At 54.4% G+C, this 24,876-nt stretch overlaps 2 protein-coding genes across 5 annotated transcripts; one reads left to right on the top strand and one right to left on the bottom strand.

The window, feature by feature from the left end:
• The first annotated feature begins 915 nt into the window (after positions 1 to 915).
• Positions 916 to 14,667, top strand: STAC2 (SH3 and cysteine rich domain 2). 4 transcript variants are annotated; one of them, XM_082372245.1, is made up of 12 exons: positions 919 to 1,082; positions 1,241 to 1,390; positions 8,026 to 8,332; positions 8,668 to 8,765; positions 8,938 to 9,028; positions 10,436 to 10,551; positions 10,643 to 10,715; positions 10,808 to 10,869; positions 11,344 to 11,441; positions 11,831 to 11,882; positions 12,230 to 12,367; positions 13,082 to 14,666. In XM_082372245.1, exons 2-12 carry the CDS (start codon positions 1,301 to 1,303, stop codon positions 13,184 to 13,186), a joined length of 1,230 nt encoding a protein of 409 aa, XP_082228371.1. In that variant the 5' UTR covers positions 919 to 1,082; positions 1,241 to 1,300; the 3' UTR covers positions 13,187 to 14,666. The 4 variants fall into 4 exon arrangements, with proteins under 4 accessions (XP_082228373.1, XP_082228372.1, XP_082228370.1 ...); XM_082372246.1 differs by having other exon boundaries at positions 918 to 1,390; positions 10,439 to 10,551; XM_082372244.1 differs by having other exon boundaries at positions 918 to 1,390.
• Positions 14,668 to 19,202: 4,535 nt separating this feature from the next.
• RPL19 (ribosomal protein L19) lies at positions 19,203 to 23,633 on the bottom strand. Its single transcript, XM_082373534.1, has 6 exons — positions 23,490 to 23,633; positions 22,424 to 22,530; positions 20,936 to 21,058; positions 20,164 to 20,284; positions 19,671 to 19,781; positions 19,203 to 19,412 (listed from the first exon to the last, which is right to left on the bottom strand). Exons 1-6 carry the CDS (start codon positions 23,492 to 23,494, stop codon positions 19,289 to 19,291), a joined length of 591 nt encoding a protein of 196 aa, XP_082229660.1. The 5' UTR covers positions 23,495 to 23,633; the 3' UTR covers positions 19,203 to 19,288.
• Between the last annotated feature and the right edge of the window lie 1,243 nt (positions 23,634 to 24,876).

The raw sequence follows: 24,876 nt of genomic DNA, 5'->3' as shown, positions 1-24,876 counted from the left end.
AATGATTCTCTCAACCTCCAACCTACCTCCATTTTCTTGGATAGGTCCAGAGATGAAGTTAGACCTTTTGATCAGGGCCAGAAGGGGCAGGTGGAGAGGGAGGGGAAGTTCGGGAACTAGCAGGTAGGTGACATGCATTAGCTTCATTAGCTTCAGGCCAAGTGGACAGAGGACACCTTGGAGGGTAAGAAACCTCTTCCCCCTCACCTCTCCCTACCCCCATCTAACTCCATTTGTGGTAGGATCTTTAGGAAGGGGCATGTCTTGGAGAGGTTTGGGGACCTCAAGTGTGGGGACTGAGGCCTCTTCTCTGCTGAAGTCCAGACAACAAGACTGGAAAGCAATATAGTTGTCCTGCTTTCCAGGACAGGGCTGGTCTTTGACACATGATGTTCATTTGTCCATTCTCTGCTGAGGAAACCCCTACATAGTCCGAGGAGAGACACATTTGGGGAGAGTGTCTCCAGGGCAGAGAGACATCCAGTTAATTGGGCGGAAGTGTCCCCATTCTTCACGTCGCTATCAGGAAGTCCTACCTTTAACTCACTTTCAGCTATCTTTCTCCAGATCCAACCTATTTCTATTCCCCCCAACCCTTCCAGACTTGAATATGATCTCCTGAGGCTTCCTTCAACCTTGTCACGCCCCCAATTCCGGGTTTTTCAGGTAAAACTGCTCCCTCCACTTCTTTACCCTCCAAGCCCCTCCCCATCTTGTCAAGCCCCCCCCAGGCTCCGCCCAGCTCGCCCTCCTGGCCACCGCGGCAGCCAATAGCTGAGAACCTGATTTGCATAGCGGCGCTGGGGAGCTGCGGAGGGAAAGGGGAGGGACCAGGCGACCTCCTAAATCAAAGTTGGGAGGCGAGGACTGGGCGGAGGGGGTGCCCGGCTGGGGCCGGCGGGGGGAGGGGAAGGGGAGGGGGTGGGGGGGCGGGCGCAGAGGACGGCGAAGCCTGCCGGACACTGACAGCTCCATCGCTCCCTCCCTCGGCTCATCCCCGAGTGCCCACTTCCCTCCTCCCCTCGCTCGGAGCAGCATCCTTGGTCCTCACTCCTGGGGTCGTCCTGCTCCCGCGGCTCCGTGTAATTACCTCCTCTCACCCACCAACCCGGGAACTTTCTCCGCCCGCACCCGGGAGTGGGGGGGTTGCTTCGCCTGGGCGGGTTTCTCCTGGGGTTCGTTGGGGGGCAGTCTCTAGAGAAGGGCTTCAGGGTCCCAGAGAGACGCCTGCCGCCCTCAGCCTGCCTCCAGCCGGGCTGCCGTCGGGTCTCGGCACCCTCTCGTCCCCTCTCGCCTAACCATGACCGAAATGAGCGAGAAGGAGAACGAACCGGATGACGCGGCCACCCACAGCCCCCCGGGGACCGTCTCTGCCCTCCAGGAAACCAAGGTAACTCGGGAGGCGCGAGGCCTGGACCCCTGCCCAGTGCGCCCCCAGCCCGGGCGCCCTCCTCCCGATGCGGTTGCCACTGTGGCCTCGGGTGCCCTGGGGTCACAGAAGCGGGACCTGTGTGGTCCCTAACGCTCCGCGCGGCGACCCGGGGGCAGTGGGTTCGTGACGAGGGGCCACAAGGAGTCCCCATCACACAAGCACGACACGCCCTTGCGCGCGTGATGAGCGGACGTTCCACCGCGACCCTCCAGGGAGGTTGTATGTAACTCGGCTTTGTTGGAGGGAGTCGGCGCGGCGAAGGCGGAGGCAGTGTGTAGCGGTGTGTAGCGGGTGTGGGCTGGTATACTCGCCCGCGTGTGCGTGCGAGGCGCACCCCTCCCGTGTCCGCCAGGTCTGTCTGTCCCTCTCTCGTTGCCTGTGTCTCTCTGAAAATGTCTCTACAACCTGTTTGTCTCTGTCTTGGTATCTCTCTGTGTGCGTCTCTCTCGGGTCCTCTCGGCGTCTCTGTGTGTTTATTTCTGAGTCTCTCTAGATGTCTCTCTCTGACCCGCCGCAGTCCTGCATTCCCCCCCCTCCCAACCGGGTTAGGCTCAGGGACGTGAGGCCGCGGCCTGGGGCTGCGCAGCTTCTGAGTTCGCGCTGGGGGCTGCTGCGGCGCGGGCCATCACTGGCGGGGACCCGGGGACTGTTGTTGCGGCTCCGGATGAGAAAGACAGGCAGCCCACGCCAGCGGGCCGTGGGCCGGGGAGGGGGGCAGGGAGCTGGTAGAAGCAAAAAGGGAAGTCATCATAATTAATGAATGTCATAATTACCCCTAATTATGTATGATTGCTACTCCTGCGGGAGTCACAATGAATAAATTATTCCCCAATGAAGTCAGGCGGAGCCCAGACTCCTGGCGCTGAAGGCGGTGGGGTGGGGGAGAACACTGCTCACATTCAACCGCCCCCCCCCACACGCCTCTACTTGGCCTGCTCCCTCCCCAAGTTCTAGGTGCTGACCCGCAAGAAGTTCTGCGGAAGCGACCTGAGCAGGGGACCTGGGGATGGGGAGAGAAGAAGGGGCAGTGCTCTCTCTGCCCCGCCCCCCCCCCCACCAGATTTCAGGCCAAGACTACTCTGTCGCTTTCCACCCTGGTAAATTGTTCCCACCCAGCTTCTGTTACCCAGATGAGGAGGGGGGCAGCCAGGACCAGAAATGGGTGGGGTCTTTGGCTCCCCCTGGTATCACTAGCTCATCTATAGCTCTTTCCAATGCCCATCTTCCTCCTAATTCTGTCTTGACCGCCCCCCAGGATATGAGGTTAATTCAAGGTCAAGGTCATCAAGGGAGTGACCAAGGGAAGATGAGTAGGACCAGAGTGGATGGTGTCAGGCTGAGGCACCCCAGGTAGGCTCCCCATCCCTAAACCAAAGGGACCCGGTGGGTCTCCACAGCCAAGTCTTCAGATTCACACTTGACCTTCTCCTGCTCCCTTCTGAGAACTAGACCTTGGGCTCTCAGCCCACAGAGTTACCTCCCCCTCAGAGAGCCAAGTCTACTGGGAAAGGAATGAGGTGTTGGGGGGCAGAATATTGCTTGGAATATTTGTGACAGCTCCTTTCAAGCAGAAGATCCCCATCCTGAGGGAACTGAGCCCCATCCTGAGTTCCAGTGCCCCTGAGCTTCACAGCTGCCTTCTAGTCACCCTGGACAGACACATACAAACCCCTTGCTTGCTTCCCAGGGGATTGAGGGCCTCCCAGGTCCTGCCCTGATTCCCACACCACGGCCTGGCCACTCAGCCCCCTCCTTAAGAGTTCTCCGAGAGCAGGCAGGAGGGCTGGGCAGTGCTGCCTCAGCAGTCAGCAGGCTGCAGGCTCAGCTGTGTGGGGAGGGGTGGTCAGGGCCTGGCAGGTCTGTACCTCCTTCCTCCCAGCCCAAGGACTGTCCCATGCCATCACCTCTGGGTCTGAGCCATGGAGATCTGTGGAGCAGGGAAGGAAGGGGAGTGTACACCTGACCTGGTCCCTCTGTGCCAGGCCAGTTGGAGCCCTGCCCCTTTGCCGCCCTCCCCTGTACCTCATTTATGAAGGACTCAGTAATAACAACACAGGCTGGATTGCAGGTCTGGGGAAGGTACTCAGGAGGGCAGAGAGAGAATTCAGAACACTTGCCAGCCTCCTTCCATCCCCCCACCTCAACTTGTCCCAAAGTAGCTTCTGTCTTCAGACTGTAGAGGTGGAGGAGAAAGAAGGGAGAGGGTCAGTGCTCAATTTGAGGCAGGTACAACAGAGGTGGCTGGTGTACTTGTCTTCATTAGGCAGTGAAGTCAACATTCCAGACCTATTCGTCAGTTTTTGGGGCCCCCTGGGTATTTCTTGCCAGCCCAAGTCCAGCCTCCCGCTCACCCTAAAGTCGGGTATCACTCCGGCACCCAAGCTACTCAGTCACCCTCCTAGTGTCAGCGTCGCCCTCTCTGGGTCCCCATCCCATCCTACTACATAGGGCCTGCCATCACCCCCTTTGGTGCCATCTTTGGAAAGACCCTGCCATGCCAGCTCTACCATCTGAGTCAGCTTGTGTCACATCTGCCACCACCCTCTGCCAGCTGCCTAGTGCCATTTCAGGAGCTGGCAGGAACTGAGGAAGGAAGGGACTGTCCAGGGTGTGGAGAGGTGGGGAGGAGGCAGGCCGGCCAGGTCCTGCCTCCAGCAGGGGATTCAGAATAACAGGTCTGATGGTCCAGGCTCCAAGCCAGACAAGCTCCTGGTGCTTTGGGAGGGAATGGGGTCCAAGTGGGCCAGCTTGCCAGGATATATGGCGACTTCTTCTCATGCCGGGGAATGGGTCCTGGGACAGTGGGGGCACCAAAAAGATAGAGGGTGGGGAGGTAGAGAAAGGTCTTCTCTGGAAACTAGGAGTCCCAGGAGTGGAAATACCTGGCCAGGCTGAGCCCAAATGAGGTTTGGGTGGCCAAGCCAGATGTCTCTGGTGTGGGCAGGCATTAAGCCATTTGGCAGAGATGCCGTCATCTGCCCTCCAGCCACAGCCCTTGACATCTGCCAGCCACCCCAGGTGGCATTCCTTCCCACTTCTCTACCCTCCTGGGATCTGGGGCAGAGTTGGGGCTGCCCTGGTGATGGGGAACATTCTGTTCCAGAGGCTTTTGGTACCCTGCAGAGGTGGCTCTTGGCACTGAGGCCAGGCGGGGACCAGGAAAGGGCACAGGCTGGAGAGTAGGGAGGCTTGAAATCTCATCCTGTGAGGATTACTTTGGAAATAATGGCCTCAGGAGGGGGGAACATGATTGATGTCTTCAAATATTTGAAGAACTGATGTGTGTAAGCGGGAGTAGCCCTTCCTGGAGCCAAGGGAGGAACAAGGGCCGATAGGCAGGGAGGCAGGTTTCAGCTCTAAATAGGGAAGCACTTTCCAGCGATTGCAGCTGCCCAAAGATGGAATGACTGTCCCAAGAGAGGATGTGCTTGCCGTCACAAGAGGTGACCAACAGAGTCAGACAACAATTCAGAGGGGACATGGCCAGAGCAGTGCGGGGTGGGGACTGCTCTATGTGCCCAGCCTTTCAAGTTCCTTCTAATGCTACATTTCATGACAAGCCCATGGCACAACTGAGGGCCAGAGGTGAGGGCCAGGGCAGGGTGCTCCTGGTCACTTGGGCTCAATAGCCAAAGCCACTGGTTCAAGTCCTGGCTCTGCTACTTAACAGCTGCGGACTCATGATGAGTGAGTGACTTAACCCCCTCAGTTCCTCATCTGAAAAGTGGGCCAATAATTGTCACCACCTCAGTGGGTAGTGCCAGGGTTAATGAGATGCTGCATATCAATTCCAGGACTCTGACAACGACAGCCCCTCATTATGTTCATAAGTTCAGGTTTTTGCTTTGGGGACTTGAGCCTGTATTGCTGAGAGAGCATCTAACCCTGACTTGGAGGTAGGGAAACTGAAGCTTAGAGAGAGAGGAAGTGAAGTGACTTGCCTTCAGGCAGCAGATTGCGTTCTGCCCCCACCCCCCCCAGCACATCCTCCCAGAGACCTCCTGTGCTCTGTGCCCATGGCCCCTGCGCAGAGCAGTGGGTGGTTCACCCGCCCCTCTGGGCCTGTCAGAGCCCCCAGAGCCACATAGAACATATTCGTGTTCTAATTAATTGTCCCTCTGGGCCTCAACCTCTGCCCCAATGCCCAGGCAGCTGGGGCCTGGGGCCTTGCTTCTCAGAGACACACAAAGAAGCCCACAGTGCTGGCCAGGAAGCTGGATTTGGAAGGAGCTGAGCAACTCAGCATGCCAGTCCCCCTAGGGCTCTGGCCTTTCAGCTGGCATACCGGGGCCCGCCTTTTGCCCAAACATTTCCCCCTCTGCTTCCCCCTCTGTCATGTGGCCTGCTGGCCTCCCTAGGGCTAGAGGGGCCACCACTTCCATTCCCTTGGCACGCTTGCCAAGCTGGCATCCATGGCACACAGGCTGCCTGGTGTCCCAGCTGGGAACCCTGGCCGAGTCTCTCTGCCTAGAGCCAGGCCTCTGCCCCCCACCTCCACCCTTTTCTTTTTTTAACTGGTAGAAAGGAATGGGAGGAGTAAGGGCTTTCAACAGGAGGGGAGTAGGGCAAGGGTCTGGGTAGAGAGGTCCAGATCTCACTCTGGGTAGAATAAGGGTGTGTTTGGGTGAGCGATGGAAATAACTCTGGCCTCACCGTAGAATCCACCCTGCACTCCAGAACACGTGCTCCGTTTAGGATTCCAGCCACTTGCTCATCATTTATTCCACAAACATTGACTGAGCACCTACTATGTGCTGAGGCCCATTATGGGGATTTCAAGCAACTTTCCCTGCCCTCCAGGGGCTCACAGCCTCCCGGAGGAGTGAGAAGTAAATGACAACATAAACCTGATGGGAGCTATCATGGAAGCCCATCCAGATGCAGCCAACCAGAGGAGGGAGTGGGCCCACTGAAAGGAATTCCTGCAGAAGAAGAGACAGCTTCCCAGAGAAGGAAGAATCACAGGAAACCCTGAAGAAGAAAGCGGGAAAAAACTGGATAAGGCAGAGAAGAGGACAAACATGTAAAAAGCTCAGAGGCATAAAACACGGATGAGTTCAAGTCCTCACATTTGGGCTCAGGTGGAAGGCCTGGGGTGGAAGGGCAGGTTTGGCCAAGTTGCAGTTTCATGGCTGGGACAGGGGCCTTGGCTGGGTCCTGAGGAGCCATGAAAGGTTTTTTGCAGGGTCAGGGATCACCTCCCTGACAGCTGCATGGAGAACAGGTGGGGATGGGCAAGGTGGACGCAAAGAGCTATGGCCCTGAACCCGACAGGGTGCTGGAACCTGAAGCAGGGCAGGGCTCTGGGGGTGCTGAGGTGTTGCAGGGGATGAACTGGAGAGGTGTTTTGGAGGGAGAATCAGCCCTGAGGATGAGGGTCCAGGGTGACCACTCCCCCACTCCCTGTTCAAGGACCGAGGACCTGGTGTGTTTTGGCCCCCAAAGTATTATTTTGTTAAGTCGAGTAAATGGTACACCCATTCAATGAAATTCCTGTGCAGCCATAAAAAAAGAATCGTGAAACTCTTTGTGTATTTGTATGGAATGATTTCCAAGAAAAAAGCAAGGCACGGGAGAGATAGTATACTACCATTTCTGCAAAGAAAAAAGGAAATAAAACCTCTTGAATTTGTTTCTATCCAATTTCACATAAAGTTCTAGATTTCTTAACTGACTTTTTTTTTTTTTTTTTTGGCTGCACGCAGCATGCGGATCTTCCTGTGCCCCCTGCAATGGAAGCACAGAGTCTTAACCACTGAACCACCAGGGAGTCCCTCTTAACTGACTTTAAATTTCATAAGTTCATGAAATGGATTAATATTTTTCATTAAAAAATTACTTTTATAAAAAATAGTCTAGGGGTGGGATAGGAAGGGTGGGAGGGAGATGCAAGAGGGAGGAGATATGGGGATATATGTATATGTATAGCTGATTCACTTTGTTATACAGCAGAAACTAACACACCATTGTAAAGCAATTATACTCCAATAAAGATGTTAAAAAAAAAAAAAAGTCTAGGGACTTCCCACGTGGCTCAGTGGTTGAGGTTCCGCGCTCCCAATGCAGGGGGCCCGGTTCGATCCCTTGTCAGGGAACTAGATCCCACATGCATGCCACAACTAAGAGTTCACACGCTACAACTAAGGAGCTCATGTGCCACAACTAAGGAGCTGGTGAGCTGCAACTAAGGAAACCGCCTGCCACAACTAAGACCCGATGCAACCAAATAAATAAATAAATATTTAAAAAAAACAAAGTCTAGATTTCTTTTTGAAAATTGAGAAACCTGGCAACGCTGGGCTGCCCCTACAGACTAGCGCAGCTGGCTAAAGGAGACCAGCAGCTACTCGCTGGCTGTCCAGTCCCCACCACTCCTAATCAGGTGCCTGTCCAGCCAGAACTCCTCTGCTCGAGGAGGTTCCCTGCCTGGCTCTTGTGGGCACCTGGGATGGTGACCTGCCTTCTGGAACTTGGCAGCCTCTTTCTCAGTACTTCATCTCACCTCTGGCTCTCGCCTTCAGGCTGCCGCTGGCCAAGGAGAGATCCCGGGAAGCCAGTCCCCTCCAGGCTCACAGCCCCTTTTCCTCTCTCAGCTCCAGAGGTTCAAGCGCTCACTTTCCCTCAAGAACATCCTCCGAAGTAAGAGCATGGAGAACTTCTTCTTTCGCTCGGGGTCTGAGCTCAAATGCCCCACCGAGGTGCTGCTGACGCCCCCGACCCCGCTGCCGCCTCCCTCCCCACCACCAGCATCTGCAGACAGGGGCCTACCCACCCCAGCCCTGTCCCCCTGCCCGACCCCACGCCCCCTGGCACCACTCAAACCAGTGAGGCTGCACAGCTTCCAGGAACACGTCTTCAAGCGAGCCAGCCCCTGTGAGCTGTGCCACCAGTTCATTGTGGGTAGGTGCCTGGGTGGCAACAGAAGGGGTCGGGGTGGGTGTGGGAGGGGGCCCATGGACCTGACTGCCTGATGTTGGGCTCCTGCTAATCCTAACAGTGCCCCTCCCTCTGGGAGGACATAAGCACCCTTGGGGGTGGGTGGGGGCCCAGTGTTGCTGTGTTTACTAACAGCTCAGGTTCCACCCTACTGTGTGGAGGTCAGAGCTAAGCCCCAGGCTGGCATGACGATGCCCAGTCCCTTGCTTCCTCATGCCCTAACCTGCCTCCTTTGCTCCTTGCCCTTGGATGTAACCTCTCTTGACCACCCCCTCTTGCCAAACCCACATTCTTCCCAGGAAACTCCAAGCAGGGTTTGCGGTGTAAGACATGCAAAGTCAGCGTCCACCTCTGGTGCTCCGAGGAGATCTCCCACCAGCAATGCCCAGGCAAGACGGTGAGTGGGCACCACACGGAGACGGCTGGCTGATGCTCCCAGGCCTGGCATGTGGGGGAATGAGTGCCCCGCAGGGCTGGTTCCTCATGTGGGGTGGTGCTTGGGCTTGGGGAAGGCCAAACTCTCAAGGGGCTGTGCCCTCTCTCTGCCCCACCCCCACCCCCCGCCACAGTCCTCCTCCTTCCGCCGCAACTTCAGCTCCCCACTCCTGGTGCATGAGCCGCCACCAGCCTGTGCCATGAGCAAGGAGTCCCCACCCACTGGTGAGTGTCCACTGTTGCCCTTGATCCCACTGTGGTGTGATGAGAGACCCACGCACTCCTCAGATGAGCACCTGAGTCACCCTGGCACTGCCCGTTCTTGGCACTACTACCACTTCCTTCTTTTTTATTTTTTTAGACTTCTTCTTCTTCTTTTTGTTTGTTTGTTTTGGTTTTTTTCCACACTTCCCTTCTTTGGATGCTCCTGTCCTGAATGTAGAGTTCATTCATTCATTCATCCATCCTTCAACAAACACTTTATTGAACACCTACTAAGTGCCAGGCACTGTGCTAGACATGGGAACACAGCCCTGGAGAAGGTGGAGCTCATGGTCTAGTAAGGGAGCTAGACATGAAATAAATAATCACACAAATCATCAATTAACCATCATTTGGTGAATGCCTGAAACAGAAGGATAGGGAATAAAGAGAGGATAAAGTCGGCACCGACCTCATCCACAGAGGCAAAGAAGGCATCCAGGAGACTTGAAGGATAGGGAATTAGTCTGAGGATCTGGGGAAGACCAATGTGGACAGAAGGCAGGCCAGAGGTAGGAAGGGGCAGAGAGTTAAAGAAAGGATACTGAGGCTGGGACTGAGGGAGTCAGAGTAAAAGGGTGAGATGGGACCCTGGGTGCAGGGCCTCGGGGTCCATTTTACGAGTGTTCTTTGGACTTTATTTTTTTTTTTTAATTGAAGTATAGTTGATTTACAATGTTGTGTTAATTTCTGCTGTACAGCAAAGTGATTCAGTTATATATATATATATTCTTTTTCATATTCTTTTCCATTATGGTTTATCACAGGATATTGACTATAGTTCCCTGTGCTCTACAGTAAGACCTTGGTGTTTATCCATTCTGTGTATAAACAGTTTGCACCTGCTAATCGCAAACTCCCAATCCATCCCTCCCCCACCCCGCCTCCCCCTTGGTAACCACAGGTCTTTGGACTTTATTATAAGGTCAATTTTTGTGTTTTTACAAGAGCATTCTGGCTACTGTGTGGGTTGGAGGGGCTGGACTGAAAGCAGGGAGACCAGGTGGGAGGCCACGATGGTTGCCAGGAAAGAGTTTGGTAGCTGGCACCAGGCTGGTAGCAGTGGCGATGGAGAGAAGTGAGCAGATTCTAGAAATGTTTGGGAGGTAGGACGAGGTGATGGAGTGAACACAGGCAGTGAGGTGGGCAAGGGGTCCAGGATGCTCCAGGTTTGTGCCTGGGCACCGTGGGAGGACACGGAGCTCTCACTGCTGTGAGGGAGACCTGGGAGGGGAAGGGGAGGGGAGTGCAGATTTCACTTTAGGGCTGGCTGAGCAGGACAGCGAGCAGGGCAGCCGGGGCTGAGATGCAGGACTTCGGGGCAGAGCGAGCCTGGCAGCAGGGTGCCCGGCCTTGATGGTGACTCCTCAGTAGGGGCCAGCGGGAAGGTGGACCCCGTCTATGAGACCCTGCGCTATGGAACCTCCTTGGCCCTGATGAACCGCTCCAGCTTCAGCAGCAACTCTGAGTCCCCCACACGGAGCTTGGTATGGGGAGCACCAAAGGGGAGCCTCGGGGGCAGAGGTCTCAGAGGGTGGGGGGTCCAGGGGTTGAGCCCTCCCCTCTCTGTGTCCCTAGAGCGAGCGGGATGAGCTGATTGAGGACGGGGAAGGCAGCATCCGCAGCTCAGAGGAGGGCCCTGGCGACAGCGGTGAGTGGGATTGGGGACCAGGGGCAGGAATGGAGCACAGCGCGGGCCGCTGCCTGCTGCCTCACACCCTCGCCCCACCCTGGCATCTCCAGTATTCACAGCCCCGGCCGAGAGCGAAGGGTCAGGACCAGAGGAGAAGAGCCCTGGACAGCAGGTGAGGCTGGGCTGGCAGTGAGCCCCCGGCAGGCCAGGTGGGAAGGGGATGTCCTTCTCCTTGTCACTGATCCCTAGGTGGGTGACAGCGTGCTGAGTGGGAGTATCCCCGCTCCATCATTTATCCCCAGTCTACCGGGATGGGCAATGCCAGGGTGAGCAGGCCCGGGAGGCAGGGGTGTTAGCACTCCCACCACTGACCCAATGCCTACTGCGCCCACTCCTACTCCCCCAAGGGTGGGCAGTTTTAGGGCGCAGCAGGCAGAAGAGGATCCCTCTTCTCCATCCCTGGCCCAGTCCCTTCAGGGGTGTGTAAGCACAGCAGATAGGATAGTCTTCACCTCCCCTGTCATTGACCCAGGAGCACTGTGCCCCATCTCCTAGCCCCCAGGGTAGGCAAGGTCAGGGCAAGGGGAGAGTGGGTGGAAAAAGAAAGGTGTCCCCCTCCCATCAATGACCCAGAGCTTTTCCACAGGCCCCCAGGCCCCTTCTACGGAAGGATGTGGGGCCCATGTACTCCTACGTCGCGCTCTACAAGTTTCTGCCCCAGGAAAACAACGACCTGGCTTTGCAGTAAGTCCTCCATCGTCCCAGTCCCCGCCCCGGGCACCTGCCTGGCCCCAACCTCAGGGCTCTGTGCTCCCAGACCTTGGAACATGAGTGTGAGGGAGACCTTCAGGAACCTTCTCCTGGCACACTTGAGGCTACTGAGCCCAAAGAGGAGATGGAGGTGCCAGAGTCCAAGAGGGATTGGTGCTAATGTCACGTTTCCTGCCCCCTGCCCGGCCTCTGTCCTGGAGAGTGTCTGCCATACCTGTAGTCACGCAGCGTCCTCCGAGGGCATCGAGAACTCTCCCCCAGCTGAGGGGGGCATGCAGGGGATGTGGGGGCCTAGGACCGTTGGGATGCAGAGTGGGAGGGCCCCTCCTGCCCCATGTGCTACCCCCGCTCTCTCATCCCAGGCCTGGAGACCGGATCATGCTGGTGGATGACTCTAACGAGGACTGGTGGAAGGTGACTTGGCCGGGTGGGGAGCGGGGGGTGGGGGGCGGTAGGTACGTCACTAGCCCGCACCCTCAGAGAGCGCTGCCCTAGAGACCTGCTCTCCTTCCGCCACCGGCCCTAGCCAGGCCTAGGCCCACCCTCAGGTCTTACTCTCACTTTGCCCCTCCCCACCCCAGCCTTGCCCCTCTGCCCACCTTGTGTCCTTTCCAGCCCAGAAGCCACCCGACTAGGGGCTCAAATACAGAGAACCCAAATCTGGAGGATGACAGCATTGGCTCTGAGTGGGCATTAGGTCTAGAGAAAGCAGTGGGGGTCGAGGTGGTGGCACGAGTGCTTATTGCCAGCCTCATCCCCAGGGCAAGATCGGCGACCGGGTTGGCTTCTTCCCAGCCAATTTTGTGCAGCGGGTGAGGCCAGGCGAGAACGTTTGGCGCTGCTGCCAACCCTTCTCCGGGAACAAGGAACAGGGCTACATGAGCCTCAAGGAGAGCCAGGTGAGGGCCTGGGCCCTGCATGGCTGGAGAGGTGGGCGTGGGAGAGAGGCGGCAGGGGTGTGGGCGAGGGCCCTGGAGGAGGACGCGTGCAGCTTGGCAGCAGGAGGGAAGGCAGGCTAGAAGCAGTGGGGCTGGGAAGTTCCCTGGTGGCCTAGTGATTAGGATTCTGGGCTTTCACTACCGTGGTCGGGTTCAATCCCTAGTCCGGGAACTGAAATTCCCGTTAAAAAAAAAAAAAAAAAAAAAAAAAAAAAGCAGCAGTGGGACTGCAGGGCTCTCCCGTCCTCCCCTCTGGGAATTGGGGCTGGCAGCTAACACAGGCAGAGGGCTGAGTTATGTTGGAGACAGTCAGGGGAGGAGCACTGGATTAGGAGTCTAGAGGCTTGGGTTTGAATGCTGGCTCTGCCTTTGGGTTCTTGTTAACCATGGGCAAGTCCTTTTCCCCCTGTTACCTCCTCTGTGAAATGGTAGTGTGTCAGGGGCATGAGACCAGCTCATCTCAAAGGTCAGACCCGAAGTGATGTTCTGTGTCTGCTGACTGCCTATTCTTGCACCCTGTACTCTCATGGGATCTGCTCCCATCATCCGGGCTCCGACCACATCGGATGCTGGTCCCGTCATCCCCTGGGATGGACCGCCTGGGAGCCATCAGCAGGACTTGGGGCCAGGGATGCAGGCAGTGCCAAGCCTCAGCTTCATGTCTCTTCCGCTCAGATCTGTGTGGGCGTGGGCAGGAGCAAGGATGCTGATGGCTTCATCCGCGTCAGCAGCGGCAAGAAGCGGGGTCTGGTGCCAGCCAACGTCCTGACCGAGATCTGAGAAGAGCCAAGAGAACCCAGAAGCCACCCCTGCCTGTGCCCGGCCCTTGCTTCTGGCCCCAGGAGGGGAGCAGGCATCTGCCCACAATCTCTCTCCCTCTGCCCTTCTCCTAGGGGCCAGTCACCATGGCTTGGGAGGCTTCTGCCCTGAGGAGGGTTTTATTTCATGGGTCCTGGGGTGCCCTGAGGAGGCTGCTCTGAGACTTGGAGGTGGGGAGGAGGAGAAAGTGCGAGGGGATGGGAAAGCTCCAGGTGGGTCCCCCTGGTGCCCAGGCACTCCCAAAGCCAGTTGCCATGCTGAGTCCAGCCCTGAGAGGAAGTTCCTGGGGAACTTCCCTGCTGTCTCTTTCAGAGACCTTCCCCTGCCCACAGCATCTTTGCCTGCCTGACAGCGCCCCTCTCCTCACAGAGCCTCTGCTTGGGTCTTTGTGTGTGTGACCCTGCAGCTGCCCCTTTGGAAGTGGGGCCTTGGGAAGGTGCCTTCCCGGGTCCCTTAGCCCCAGCTCTGGGTAGGGAGGGAATTCAGGGCTGCAGGAGGATCCTGGTCTCACCACCTCTGTCACTCTATCAATTCTCAGGAAAGTTCTGCGGTTATCTCTCCCATTACTTGAAACCTGGGTGGACAGAGGAGGGGAGGGCTGAGGTCTGGGGAAGTTGTGGTAAATCAGAGACTGTCCCCTCGAGTAGCACAGTCATCGCAGGGCAGCCTCATCCCACCCTTGTGCACCGGGAAAGGGCACCCAAGAGCCGCCTGGACACAGAAACACGATCAAGAACAAAAGACTGGCCCACGCCTGCTCAGAATAACCCCCAGTTCAGTGTCAGGACTCTAAAAGCTCAGTTCCTGCCCCAGGCCTCTCCAGGCCCACCCCAGGAGCCCAACCTTCAGGGGTTACCCCGCAGTGACCCTCCCTCACCCCCTCTCTCCAGGCTCTGCAGGGGACAGGGCTGCCGTTGCAGGGGTCCCTTTTCTGGTTGCATCTGCTCCCTTGTCCAGGACACAGAGCCCTGGGAGGAAGAGGGAATGGGAGACAGACAAAGGATTCTGTTTGAGCACCAGGAGGGGAAGGGGGTAGGCATCCTGGGGGTGGGGTGGGGGCACGCAAGGAGGACCCCTCCCTTGCAGGTTGCTTTTCTCTGGTGCCAACTCCCCTCTCCCCCCAAGCTCAGAGCCTCCTCTTGTGCCCTTGATCGTGCCAGCCAATGCCACCCCCCATCCTAGGCACAGTCACACCCTCCCATGCAGTGGGAGGGACACATCCTCCTACCCACTGGCCCCTGCCCCACCTCTCCCTCGCAGAGCGGGGGTACTCAAGCCACACTGCCCTGTTTGCTGCCATGAGGGCCCCCCCCCCAGCAATGTCCCAGGGGCGGGCCCAATGCCCACTGTACATGAGGCTGCATGAGGCGTCTGCTGGGGCATTGCTGAGCCCCCAGACTCCTAATTAAATGTTCTTGTCCCAACCTGTCTGCTCTATCTGCTTGGGCTAGAGGAAGGGAAGCGGGAAGGGGTCGGGGCGGGGGGGGGGCGGTGGTGGAGGTACGAAAAGGGGACTGCCTGAAGGTCGGAGAATGTGTTCATCTCCGAGAGGAGGGGTGTGGGGACTGAGCTGGCCCTGACAGTGAGGGTCCCCAAGCCTCCTCACTCCCTTCCACCCAAGCAGCCTGAGCCAGGCGGGATCTGAGGAAGTGGGGCAGGAGGTTTGGGGGACGCCGGAGAGAGAGAGAGGGTGGGACTGCGGCCACTTTCTGGTTCGAGGCGCTCCTGCCTCGCGCAGGGGGCGGGCACACACCTCTGCGTCTGGACCGTTCCTGCCCAGTCAGAGATGCCCTCGGAGACCAGCCGTACCCAGGGTCGGAGGCAGGGGGGCTCAATACCCGCCCGGGATCAGCCTTGCCCCCGCAGCCCCCTAAACCCGAGGCAGATACGTTGGCGGCGAGGACAACAGCGGACGGTGGGGCCCTGAGATGACTCATCGGGAGCCTGGCGCCAGGGGGCCGCGGTGGCGCCCCGCCCGCAGCGGTGCCCGCCGCCCACCTGCTCCGGCTGAGCCGCCTCTTTCCCGTCCGCACGCCCGGCCGCGTCATCGCCCAGGCGAGCACGTCCTGTGCTATTTATAGGTAGAGGGGAGCGCCGAGAGAGGGAGAGGCGGGCTGCGGCGGTGCCAGGGCAACGCCGTGCTGCCAGAATGCGGGGGGGGGGGGGGCTGCTCCCCCGGATAGTCACCCATCCGGCTCTGCCTTCCAGCCCCCCCAAATCAAGGTAGGCCCTGTGGAGCCAGACCCTGGGTCCCCAACCGCTTTCTTTGGGCTGCTTCAGGGATGACTCTAGAGCTTGGGGGTGGTAGGGGGAGCAGGAGAAGGAGGTTGACCCCCCTTCCTAGGACCCCTGATGATGGGACTGGATAAAGGGGTCACAAACCCAGTCCAGAGTCTTAAAAAGAGGGGAACTCATGCAAACAGGCACCTACTGTGCCGGGGAAACTATGCCAGGAACTTAATTTTATTTTATCCTCTAAGGACCCAGTGAGGAAAGCGGTGGTGTCCCCTTTTCACAGATGATGAAACTGAGGCCCAGAGATATTAGGTGGCTTGCCCATGGTCATACAAATTAACCAGCCCAACCTTTCCCCTTTTATACTTGGAGCAACTGAGGCCCAGAGCAGACTAGAAACTTGCCCAAGGTCACCCAGCAAATTAACGGTCAAGCTGGTCTCAGAAATTCTCTCTGGCCTCTCCGTTCAGCTCTTCCCCCACCTGACCCTGGGTCCCTCAGTGGCTTAAACCAGCACGATGGAAAGACACCTTGAAATGCTGGGCTGGGGGCTCCAGGGATCAAGACCCCACTCCACTGGAGAGGGTCAGAGCCTTTCAGCCAAACCTTCTGCACCCCCACTTGTGTCTGCACCGGCCAGCAGCTGGCCTGGACCCCTGCCTCCTCCGCAGCTTATCTGCTGTGCTGCTGAGCACAGCAGCTTCTTCCGGTGGCTGGACCACTAACAGTATGCTCACCGCCTGGGGCTGGGAACAGCTGGTGCCCCCACTGTAGCTTCTGCCCTCCTCCGTGCCCACTCTGGGGGTAGCAGGACCAGCAACACCATTGGCCTGGGGCAGAGGATGTCAAGCAACCTGCTGGTGGTGCCAACCCACCATTTGGCTCTGTTGTCTGACCCACACGTGCCCTCCATCCCCCCACCTCAGCCTGAGCTTAAGCTGGCATGTACCCTGTGGGGATTAAGGTTTAGGGGAGACACAAAAAGAGGGGGAGTCTGGGGGCAAGAGACAAGAGGCCTAAAAGGGCAGAGAGATGGATACGAGGCAGTGGGTGGGGAGACAGACAGGTCCCCTCTGTGCAACCCCACCCATCTTGCTAGCACCACTCCCTTTGGCCCCTTCAGCCTTCTTTTTACACCCCCCCCCCATTCTTAACACCCCCTCCCCAATGCTTAGGACATTGGAGGCACCTGCTGGAGAGTGCGACCAGCCAGTGTGTACCTCCGGCCCCGGCCCTCCCTGTGCTTTGGGGAGCCAGCCTAGGTGGTCCGTCTCAGCCTGAGAGAGAGCACCCACTGTACCCTGTACCCCTCCTCCAGCTTGCGGCCCTGCAGCAGCAGCTGTGCCCCGTACCTCTCGGCTGCGCCCACTCCGAGCCACCCCCTCCCACGTCCAGTCTGGAGGACTCAAAGGTGGGTGCTAGTGTTCAAGCCACACTGGTATTCTGGGGAGTCATTGGCCCTTCCAGGCCTCAGTTTCCTCCTCCAGAAATGGAGTTGGACTTGTTCATGGAGTCTTTACCTGAGGGCCATGAGCCCCTTTAAAGGGTAAAATTATATGATGGGACCAGTTGCAAACTCTTGAGAGAATGGACATGTCTTTTCATCAGAATTTCACAAGGCTCCAGGACCTGGAAGAGACCCAGCGGTTACTTTAAGGGGTCTGCCTGCTAAGGGGGCCCTCCCAGGTACTGCCCTGGGAAGGGCTTAGAGGCCTGTGGTGGAAAGAGGTAAGCTTAGGCCTGGAGTGAGCTTCAGAAAGAAGTGTCTTCTACATGCAAGGCTTCCCAAGAGATGATAGGCTCCTACAACCTGACTCTTCCTCCCCCCACCCCGCCAAAAGTGAGGCAGTTTCCTACACCTTCAGTGACCTGTGAGAGAACAGCACCATCTCCTGGTCCGTGGTGGAAACCTTTTCTGTGCTGCAGGCTCAGGAGCCTCAGTAAAGGTCCTTATTCTCCTTCCTGTCATCCCTCTACTGCCTGGAGGAAGTGGAGGTGGGCAGCCTTCAATGCCCTTCCTCCTCTGGGAAGAAGGCATCTCATGCTCCAAGTAGCTTAGCCGAGGCCCTTCTTCCAGGCCACAGCTTCCCCACATGGAATGACAGGCTTAGAGCAAGCCTAAGGATACATTATGCACTGGCTGCTGTGGTGGCAACAGGCAAACCAAAAATCAGTGTTCTCTCAGCTGGGGCTCTGATGCACGTGGGTGGTGATGGAGGTTGTCTGGACTATTCTGTCTGGGCCTCCCTGCCTTGGGCTACCCACATCCCCACCTGTCCAGACTGGACGAGGACACTGCAGGCAGAGCTGGGGATAGGTCTGCTGCCCCCAGGATCGCTTCAGCCCTGCCTTTCCCACGCAAGTGCAGATGTAAACACGTGCCCAGTACACATCCTGAAGACCCCTCATTGGCCTTCGCATTACTCCCCACAAGCAAGAGTTCCTCAGAGACCGGTAGACCGCAGGGAGGTAACCAGGACGGGCACACCAGTCATAGCTGTGCCCAACTTTCCTCCCCAGACTTCTCACCTGAGCTGACACTCCTGTATTTAACTGGTTGACTGACCCCTTCCACCTGGACACCTGTCACTCAAACTGCCACCCACTCAAACTATTCAACTCGGCTCTTCCAGGGATTCTCCCCACCACAACTAGTTTCTTCTCCTGATCACCAAAGGCATCTCCTGCCCAGTCCTCCAAAGCTCAAGGCCTGGGGACCAAGCCAGCCTTCTTCCTGAGGCCTCCGTAATCAGTCTACAAAGTCCTGTCTTACTTCATCTTGAATCCATTTTTTCCCATTCAGGCCGTCTTAACAGGTGAATCCAACATGTGGCTTCACCTCTTTTCTCATCTGCAAAATGGAGAAGCTAATACCCTACTTTACAATGTTGTGAAGATTATAGAGTCAATACAAGTCAGTGTAAAGTGCCTCAGTATTTGGCTCACAGAGCAGATACTTCACTGAAAAATTCATTGGTGATTACTACTACCAGTTAATAGGCAAAATAAAACCTACTTCTCATTTGTAAAAAGGGATATGAATTAAGTAACTCAAAATTGCTGTGACAAGTGTGTATGTTATATGCCTTTATTCCAATTTCTGCTGAGAAAGCCTTTTTTCTTTGGGCCATTTTTGATGGTTATAAACCAAAAAACAAAACAGGAAACAATACTTTTAAGGACAGGAAAGAAAAATGTTTAGAACTAGAAATTGGGATGCTCAAGATGACAGCTTCAGTTCTATCTCAATAAGGCTGTCTAAAGACAGCTTAGGCAGTAGTCAGCAGTTCAAGTCCAGATCATACCTTCTGGACTGGTGGTGGTTCAAATTCCCACTGTCCTGGAGTTCCAAGGCAGTAGACCACAACCTTGAACCTCAGTGCAGTTGAGCAGTGCAAGCATATTATTTTCTGTTGTTTTAAAATAATGTGACAACTCATGTCACAACTGAATACTCGTTCCCAACCAACATTTGAGACCATGTCTGAGGTGCCACTCATGCTCTGCTGAAAAGGGCAGTTTTGAGGCACAGTCTTTGAGGCTTGGGTAGAAGCCATTCCTCTCCTCCCTTCAAAGTAGGCCCCACACCCCATGGATGGAGGGGGCATGAGCCTGACCAGAGGCCAGGAGCCAAGGAAGAAATGAAGCAGGAACCCAGGGAAGGGCCTGTATCTCATTCCTCAGTTCTGGCCCTGTAAACAGTGAAGACCCACCAAGCAGCCAGAAACTGGAAGCAGAGAGGTAGGCAGATAAAGCCTTGTTTTTTTATTGAATGAGTGATGCATGTAATTGCTGAGGCCACTATGTACAGAGAAGAAAAGGAGAACTTTATTTCTTGGTCTCTTCCTCCTTGGACAGAGTCTTGATGATTTCCTCCTTCTTGGCCTGGAGCCGCTCTTCACGGCGCTTGCGGGCTTCCTTGGTCTTAGACCTGCGGGCCTCAGCCTGGTCCCTGGGTAATGGAAGAGAGAAGACGGGTGAGCTGCTGGGGACACCAAGAGCTCCTGCTTCAACTAGCCAATAGTCCCCACACTACCCTGACATTGATGGTAGGTGGTATGTGGGTATGTACAGGGCAGAGCAGCATATACCTCTAACACAACAACTGTATTCTGGACAGACTGCATGTAAATCAAGATTAGACATCAGCACATTTTAAATGTCTCAGAACTTGCCCCTGTGACAGACACCAATTCCTAAAGAAACTTACGCCAGAAGCTTCTTGCGAGCCTTGTCTGCCTTCAGCTTGTGGATATGTTCCATGAGAATCCGCTTGTTTTTGAACACATTACCCTTCACTTTCAGGTACAGGCTGTGATACCTGTAGGGTACAAGGATTAGAGGTTCTGGTCAGCAATGGGATCAACACAGAGGTTGGCCTGTGATCTGCTCCTCTACACAAGGCCCCTAAGCATGCAGGGTTCCTTTTCTCTCTTCTTGCTGCAGGGACGTCTTTCCCCCAAACCAGGACTTTTTGTGCAATTTCTAGACAGAAGAGCTCACCTGGCAGATAAACTTAATTCTTGGGCTGTCCTGATGGTGTATGTGGGCAGAAGAACAGGACAGAATGGAAGAACTTTCTTAGAAAATACCAAGACACATGGCTCTCTCCCCAAGGCCAATGAGACAGAGCTTGTATCTGTGCAAAGAACAAGCCATCGAAACAGCAATGGGTCTTGGTGGGCCCGAGAGAAGGTACTTACATGTGGCGGTCAATCTTCTTAGATTCACGGTATCTTCTGAGCAGCCGGCGCAGAATTCTCATCCTCCTCATCCAGGTTACCTTCTCGGGCATTCGAGCATTGGCAGTACCCTTTCGCTTACCTACGAGGAAGATGAGTCAGGCCCACTGTAGTGCATCTTGGTTACTAGAGCCAGCTGACTAGTCACAACAATAGCTACCAATTTCTGAAACTCTTTGGGTCATGTGCCAAGAGTTGTACCTCACTTTTTTTTTTTTTTGTACCTCACTTTAAGTAGCTTTATTTCCACTTTACAGATGATGATCCCAAGTATTTAATTTCTTTCATTTACTCAATTTTTAAGGAAGCACAAACAAGGCAATTATTCCCCATTCACTCCACAGAATGTGGATATGACAGGGCATGCACCAAGGCAGTATGGTAAGCTGGGAGGGCTTTAAAAAGGTGATGTGACCTTCATCTCCCTAGGTCATCCTGACCCTAGGAAGCGGTTTTAGGATTTATTGGACACTTCCCAAGCACCCAGTAGAATGGATGGGTAGGGTACCAGGGTAAAGGTGCTCAATAAATGTGACCTCTTTCTACCGATACCTTCAACTCCAACACCAGTGCCAACTTTCTGATTTGCAGAGAGAAAAACACACCAAGTATCATGGAGTAGGAAAAGGGCTCAAAATGAGTCAGAATGCGAAAGGTTTCTGAATATATCCTAGTCTAGACTTAATCATTTATCATTCCCGAAGTCTTGGAGTAAAGGGAAGAATGTACTTACCTATGCCCATATGCCTGCCCTTCCGGCGGGCCAAGGTGTTTTTTCGGCATCGAGCCCGGGAATGGACCGTCACAGGCTTCCGGATAATCAGCCCATCTTTGATCAGTTTCCGGATCTGCTGACCTGGGAAACCACAATGCACCTGGTCAGTCAGGTGGGGCCTAGCCCCAAGTACACCCGCCACAACCCAGAGTCCAAACAGGACATGCCAGAGACGCTGCTCACATCCCTGGTTTTCAAAAATGGTGGAAATTGGGGAACTTCTATTTCTTTCTTAAAAAACAAAACACAGCAACAACAACAAAAAACCTCTACCCTTTTAGATGTTTTACAGCACACTCAAAATATACACATTTGGGGATATGTGATCAAAATAGTATACAAATACGGCCTAGTCCTTCAGATCCTGTTTCACCTATTAGCTACCAGTCTAAAATAAGGATTTTTTTGAGCACACAGTACAACACCACAAACCCAAACAGGTAAAGGATTTCCCTGAAGTTTGACCGAAGTTTCAAACTTTGAACTTTCCTTGACCAAACTTCAGGTTCCTGAAGCTTCTCTTAGGCCCATCTGTACACTTCCTTGTAAATTCTAGTTTTAATAAAAACTCTGCTTAAGTTAGTTAAGCAGAAACCCCTACCCTTGATATCTGACCACCCAGGCCAGAATCCCCCTTACCTCTGTTTCCCTAGTAATTTTCTTTCTTTTTTTAAAAACAAACAATTAAGACAATGTTGTGTTAATTTCTGCTGTACAGCACAGTGATTCAGTTATACACATACATTCTTTATATATATATTCATTCTTTCCCATTATAGTTTATCGCCCTCTTAGTAATTTTCCATCCACTGATCCCCTACACCATGCTCCTTGGCTATAAATTCCTACTTGCCCATGCTATATTCTGATTTGAGCTCAATCTCTCTCCCCCAAAGTAAAATCCCATTGGTCCCTGTAACTATTGCAATTATTCTGAATAAAGTCTGCCTTACAATTTTAAACAATGTCATTTAATACTTTTCCCTGTAACAATATTATGTTGAAGTAATGTGGGCATGTTGATGTTATCTGCAGGACCGACACTGTCTTACTACTTTGAATTATATGCAAACAGTCCTCTAATAAAGTCTGAGGCCCCAGGTCTTTCCAATTCATCATCTCATCGGCCATCTCTACCCCGCCCCAGTCCTTGTACTGTCTCTTCACAAATCCTACTCACAGCTATAAAACAGAACATCCACTCTAGCGATATTTATTAATATAACATTGGGTGGTTCCATTAACTTCCATCCTGTCATTCTGGCAAGTGGCAGGAAGAGAACTTCTGGCATTCCATACTTCTGTGACTCCTCCATTTTATAACCCCCCCCGCAACTATGAGCTCTCCTAGGTTTGTTAACAGTTAACACAGTCGTGTCACCCTTCATTGCACAAAGGATGAGAAAGGGGTAGGATGAAGAAGGAACTTAGACCCCAAGAACTCACGGGAGTTGGCATTGGCGATTTCATTAGTCTCATTGGGGTCCAACCAGACCTTCTTTTTGCCACAGCGGAGGACACTGGAGGCAAGCCTCTTCTGAAGCCTGAGCATACTGTGACAAACAGAAAACACTTATCAGGTTCTGGAAACCATTCCTGGGCAAGAATGAGCATCCCCAACAAGACCTGCCCTTCAAAGTCTTCTAATGTTGTGAAACATAAGGGGGGGGAGGTGCATGTGTATATGCATTTAGTACTAAAGACAAACATGTCCCCCCAGACTTTTGCCACCCACGATGCAGCCCCAGGTTAATAATCTTCCCTATACCAAGACCTTTGTAAAGCTTTGCCTGTGCGTTCCTGTAAGGGACAACAGGCCACCCTGGGATGTCGACAACCTCTAGGTTATGTCTTATTCTCTGTGTCTGTTTTCTCCTCTGGAAAATGAGATTAACGGATACAATTGGAATGAAGAGCGGGCCTATGCCCTTTCTGGTACCCAGCACTAAAGACAAGTGTTTAACGTGAAGAATCCGAGGCCAGTGGGCCTGATTTGCTAGTTAATCTAGTCCTTTGCTCCCTGGGCTCGTTTTCCCTTTCTTATCCCAGTAATAAACTAGTCTTAAAATTTTTCTTATGACGGGTGTACGGGGTAGAAGGCATCAAGGTCCTAGGGATCGTTTCACTCTCGGCAGTCGGAGGCTTGGGGCCTACTCGCGACCTGTCTTACGTCACATGGAAACAGAGATCGGCTCGGAGCCACAGATCGACCCAGCGAGTAAGGGGGCCACAGCCCAGTCCCCGCCGCCGCCTTTCCTCTGCCCGCGTGGGTCTCCTCAGACACGTGTGGGACGCGAAGCCCGCCTTTGCCCCGTCCTAGAGCTCCGGGAACGCTCCCCCACCCCCTCCTCTCGAGGCTGGGAGCTAGTGTGCTCCGGCCTATTCCAAGCTCCGGGACGCGCCGCTTCAGGGCCGCCTCCACCCCGTCTCTTCCAGCATGGGCTGCGGTACCCAGCCCCGCAGTGCGGCCGCAGCCAGAATCAATCAATATCAGAGACCCGAGAGCCCTTACCTCATGGCTGCGACCGCAGCGGCCAAAGGAAAGAACTTGCTCTCGCCAGGCTCCTCCCATTATCTGTGAAGGGGAGAGCCCACCCCCCGCTCCGCTTTCGCCCATATTCCCCTCCGGTCCTTTAATCTTCCGCCACCCTAAACTTACTTATATATTCTGTAAAGACCCGGGATAATAGAAGTCTAATATCAGGAATCGGTTTTAAACTTTAAAACATAGAAAATATCTCCCTTCGGTATGGCAAAATGGTATAGTCCGACTTCCTATTAAGCATGCGCAGCAAGGGTACCTGATCACGTGGGCAGTGGAAGCCGGAAGTCAGCTGGATTGCGCAGGCGGGATAAAGTAGTTTTACTAGAGCGGCCCACTCCTCCCAGGCATACTGGATTCTGTGGAAGGATGTTTTGTCAGCGAGAAAAAAATGAAGCAAGAGAGAGTAATGAGGGCAGATATCAGACAAAAGCAACCTTTTATTCACTCTCCCGGTAACTGGCAGCCCCTGGAGCGCAGAATAGATCACCAAAGACATTAGTGTATGTTTTTGAGCCACTGGGGCTCTAAATCTCTCAGTGCCTCAGTTTCCTCTTGTGTATAGTGTACCTAGTTCTAATATATACGTCGTCTAGTTGTGAAAATCACATGAGTTAACGTTTGCAACTTGCAAAAGAAGGCATTAAGACAAGCTCCTTGATGGCGGGAACCAGTCTTTGGTTTGGCTCACACTGTATTCCAGCGGCCATGGAGCTTTGCACGTAGTAAGCACTTGAGAAATAGCGAGTGAGTGAATGAATAGTTGTGAAAGTCTAAAAAAGAAAAATCGAATGACAGGCCCTCTCATAGTTATTTCCTCTTGCTCTGGAGCATCCAAGGCAAAAAACTAAGGAGAACATTCCAGGGTCCAAGAAACATTGATCTGAGTTCTGGGTCCAGCTCCTTGCTTTGCTCCAGCTGATAATCCCGTATCTATCATCTGAACTTTTCCTGGCTGCTAAATAGAGCTGAGAAGGTCAAAAAGAGGAAGGGAAGGGAATTCCCTGGCGGTCCAATGGTTAGGACTCCGTGCTTTCACTGCCAAGGGCCCGGGTTCGATCTCTTCTCAGGGGAACTAAGATCCCACAAGTCGCGCGGCGCCCCTCCACCCCCCAAAATAAAATTAAAAAGAGGAAGGGATGCAAAATTTATGCCACTTCCTCACAACACAAGTAGTGTCATCGCCATTTTACAGCTGAGGTAGCAGAAATTGAAAATCTAGGTCTTTCTGACTATAAAACCCATGGCTTCTCTGTCACGCCAGGCTTTGTTGTGCCCAAGGGGAAGATGGGAGCCCTGCTCAGTATTGGCTCTTGGGGCTGGCCATCACTTGTTGCAAAACCCAGGGTGAAAAGGA

Source organism: Balaenoptera borealis, assembly GCF_965194805.1.
Source record: "Balaenoptera borealis genome assembly, chromosome: 20".
NCBI lineage: Eukaryota > Metazoa > Chordata > Mammalia > Artiodactyla > Balaenopteridae > Balaenoptera > Balaenoptera borealis.
This window is presented reverse-complemented; position numbering and strand designations above follow the sequence as displayed.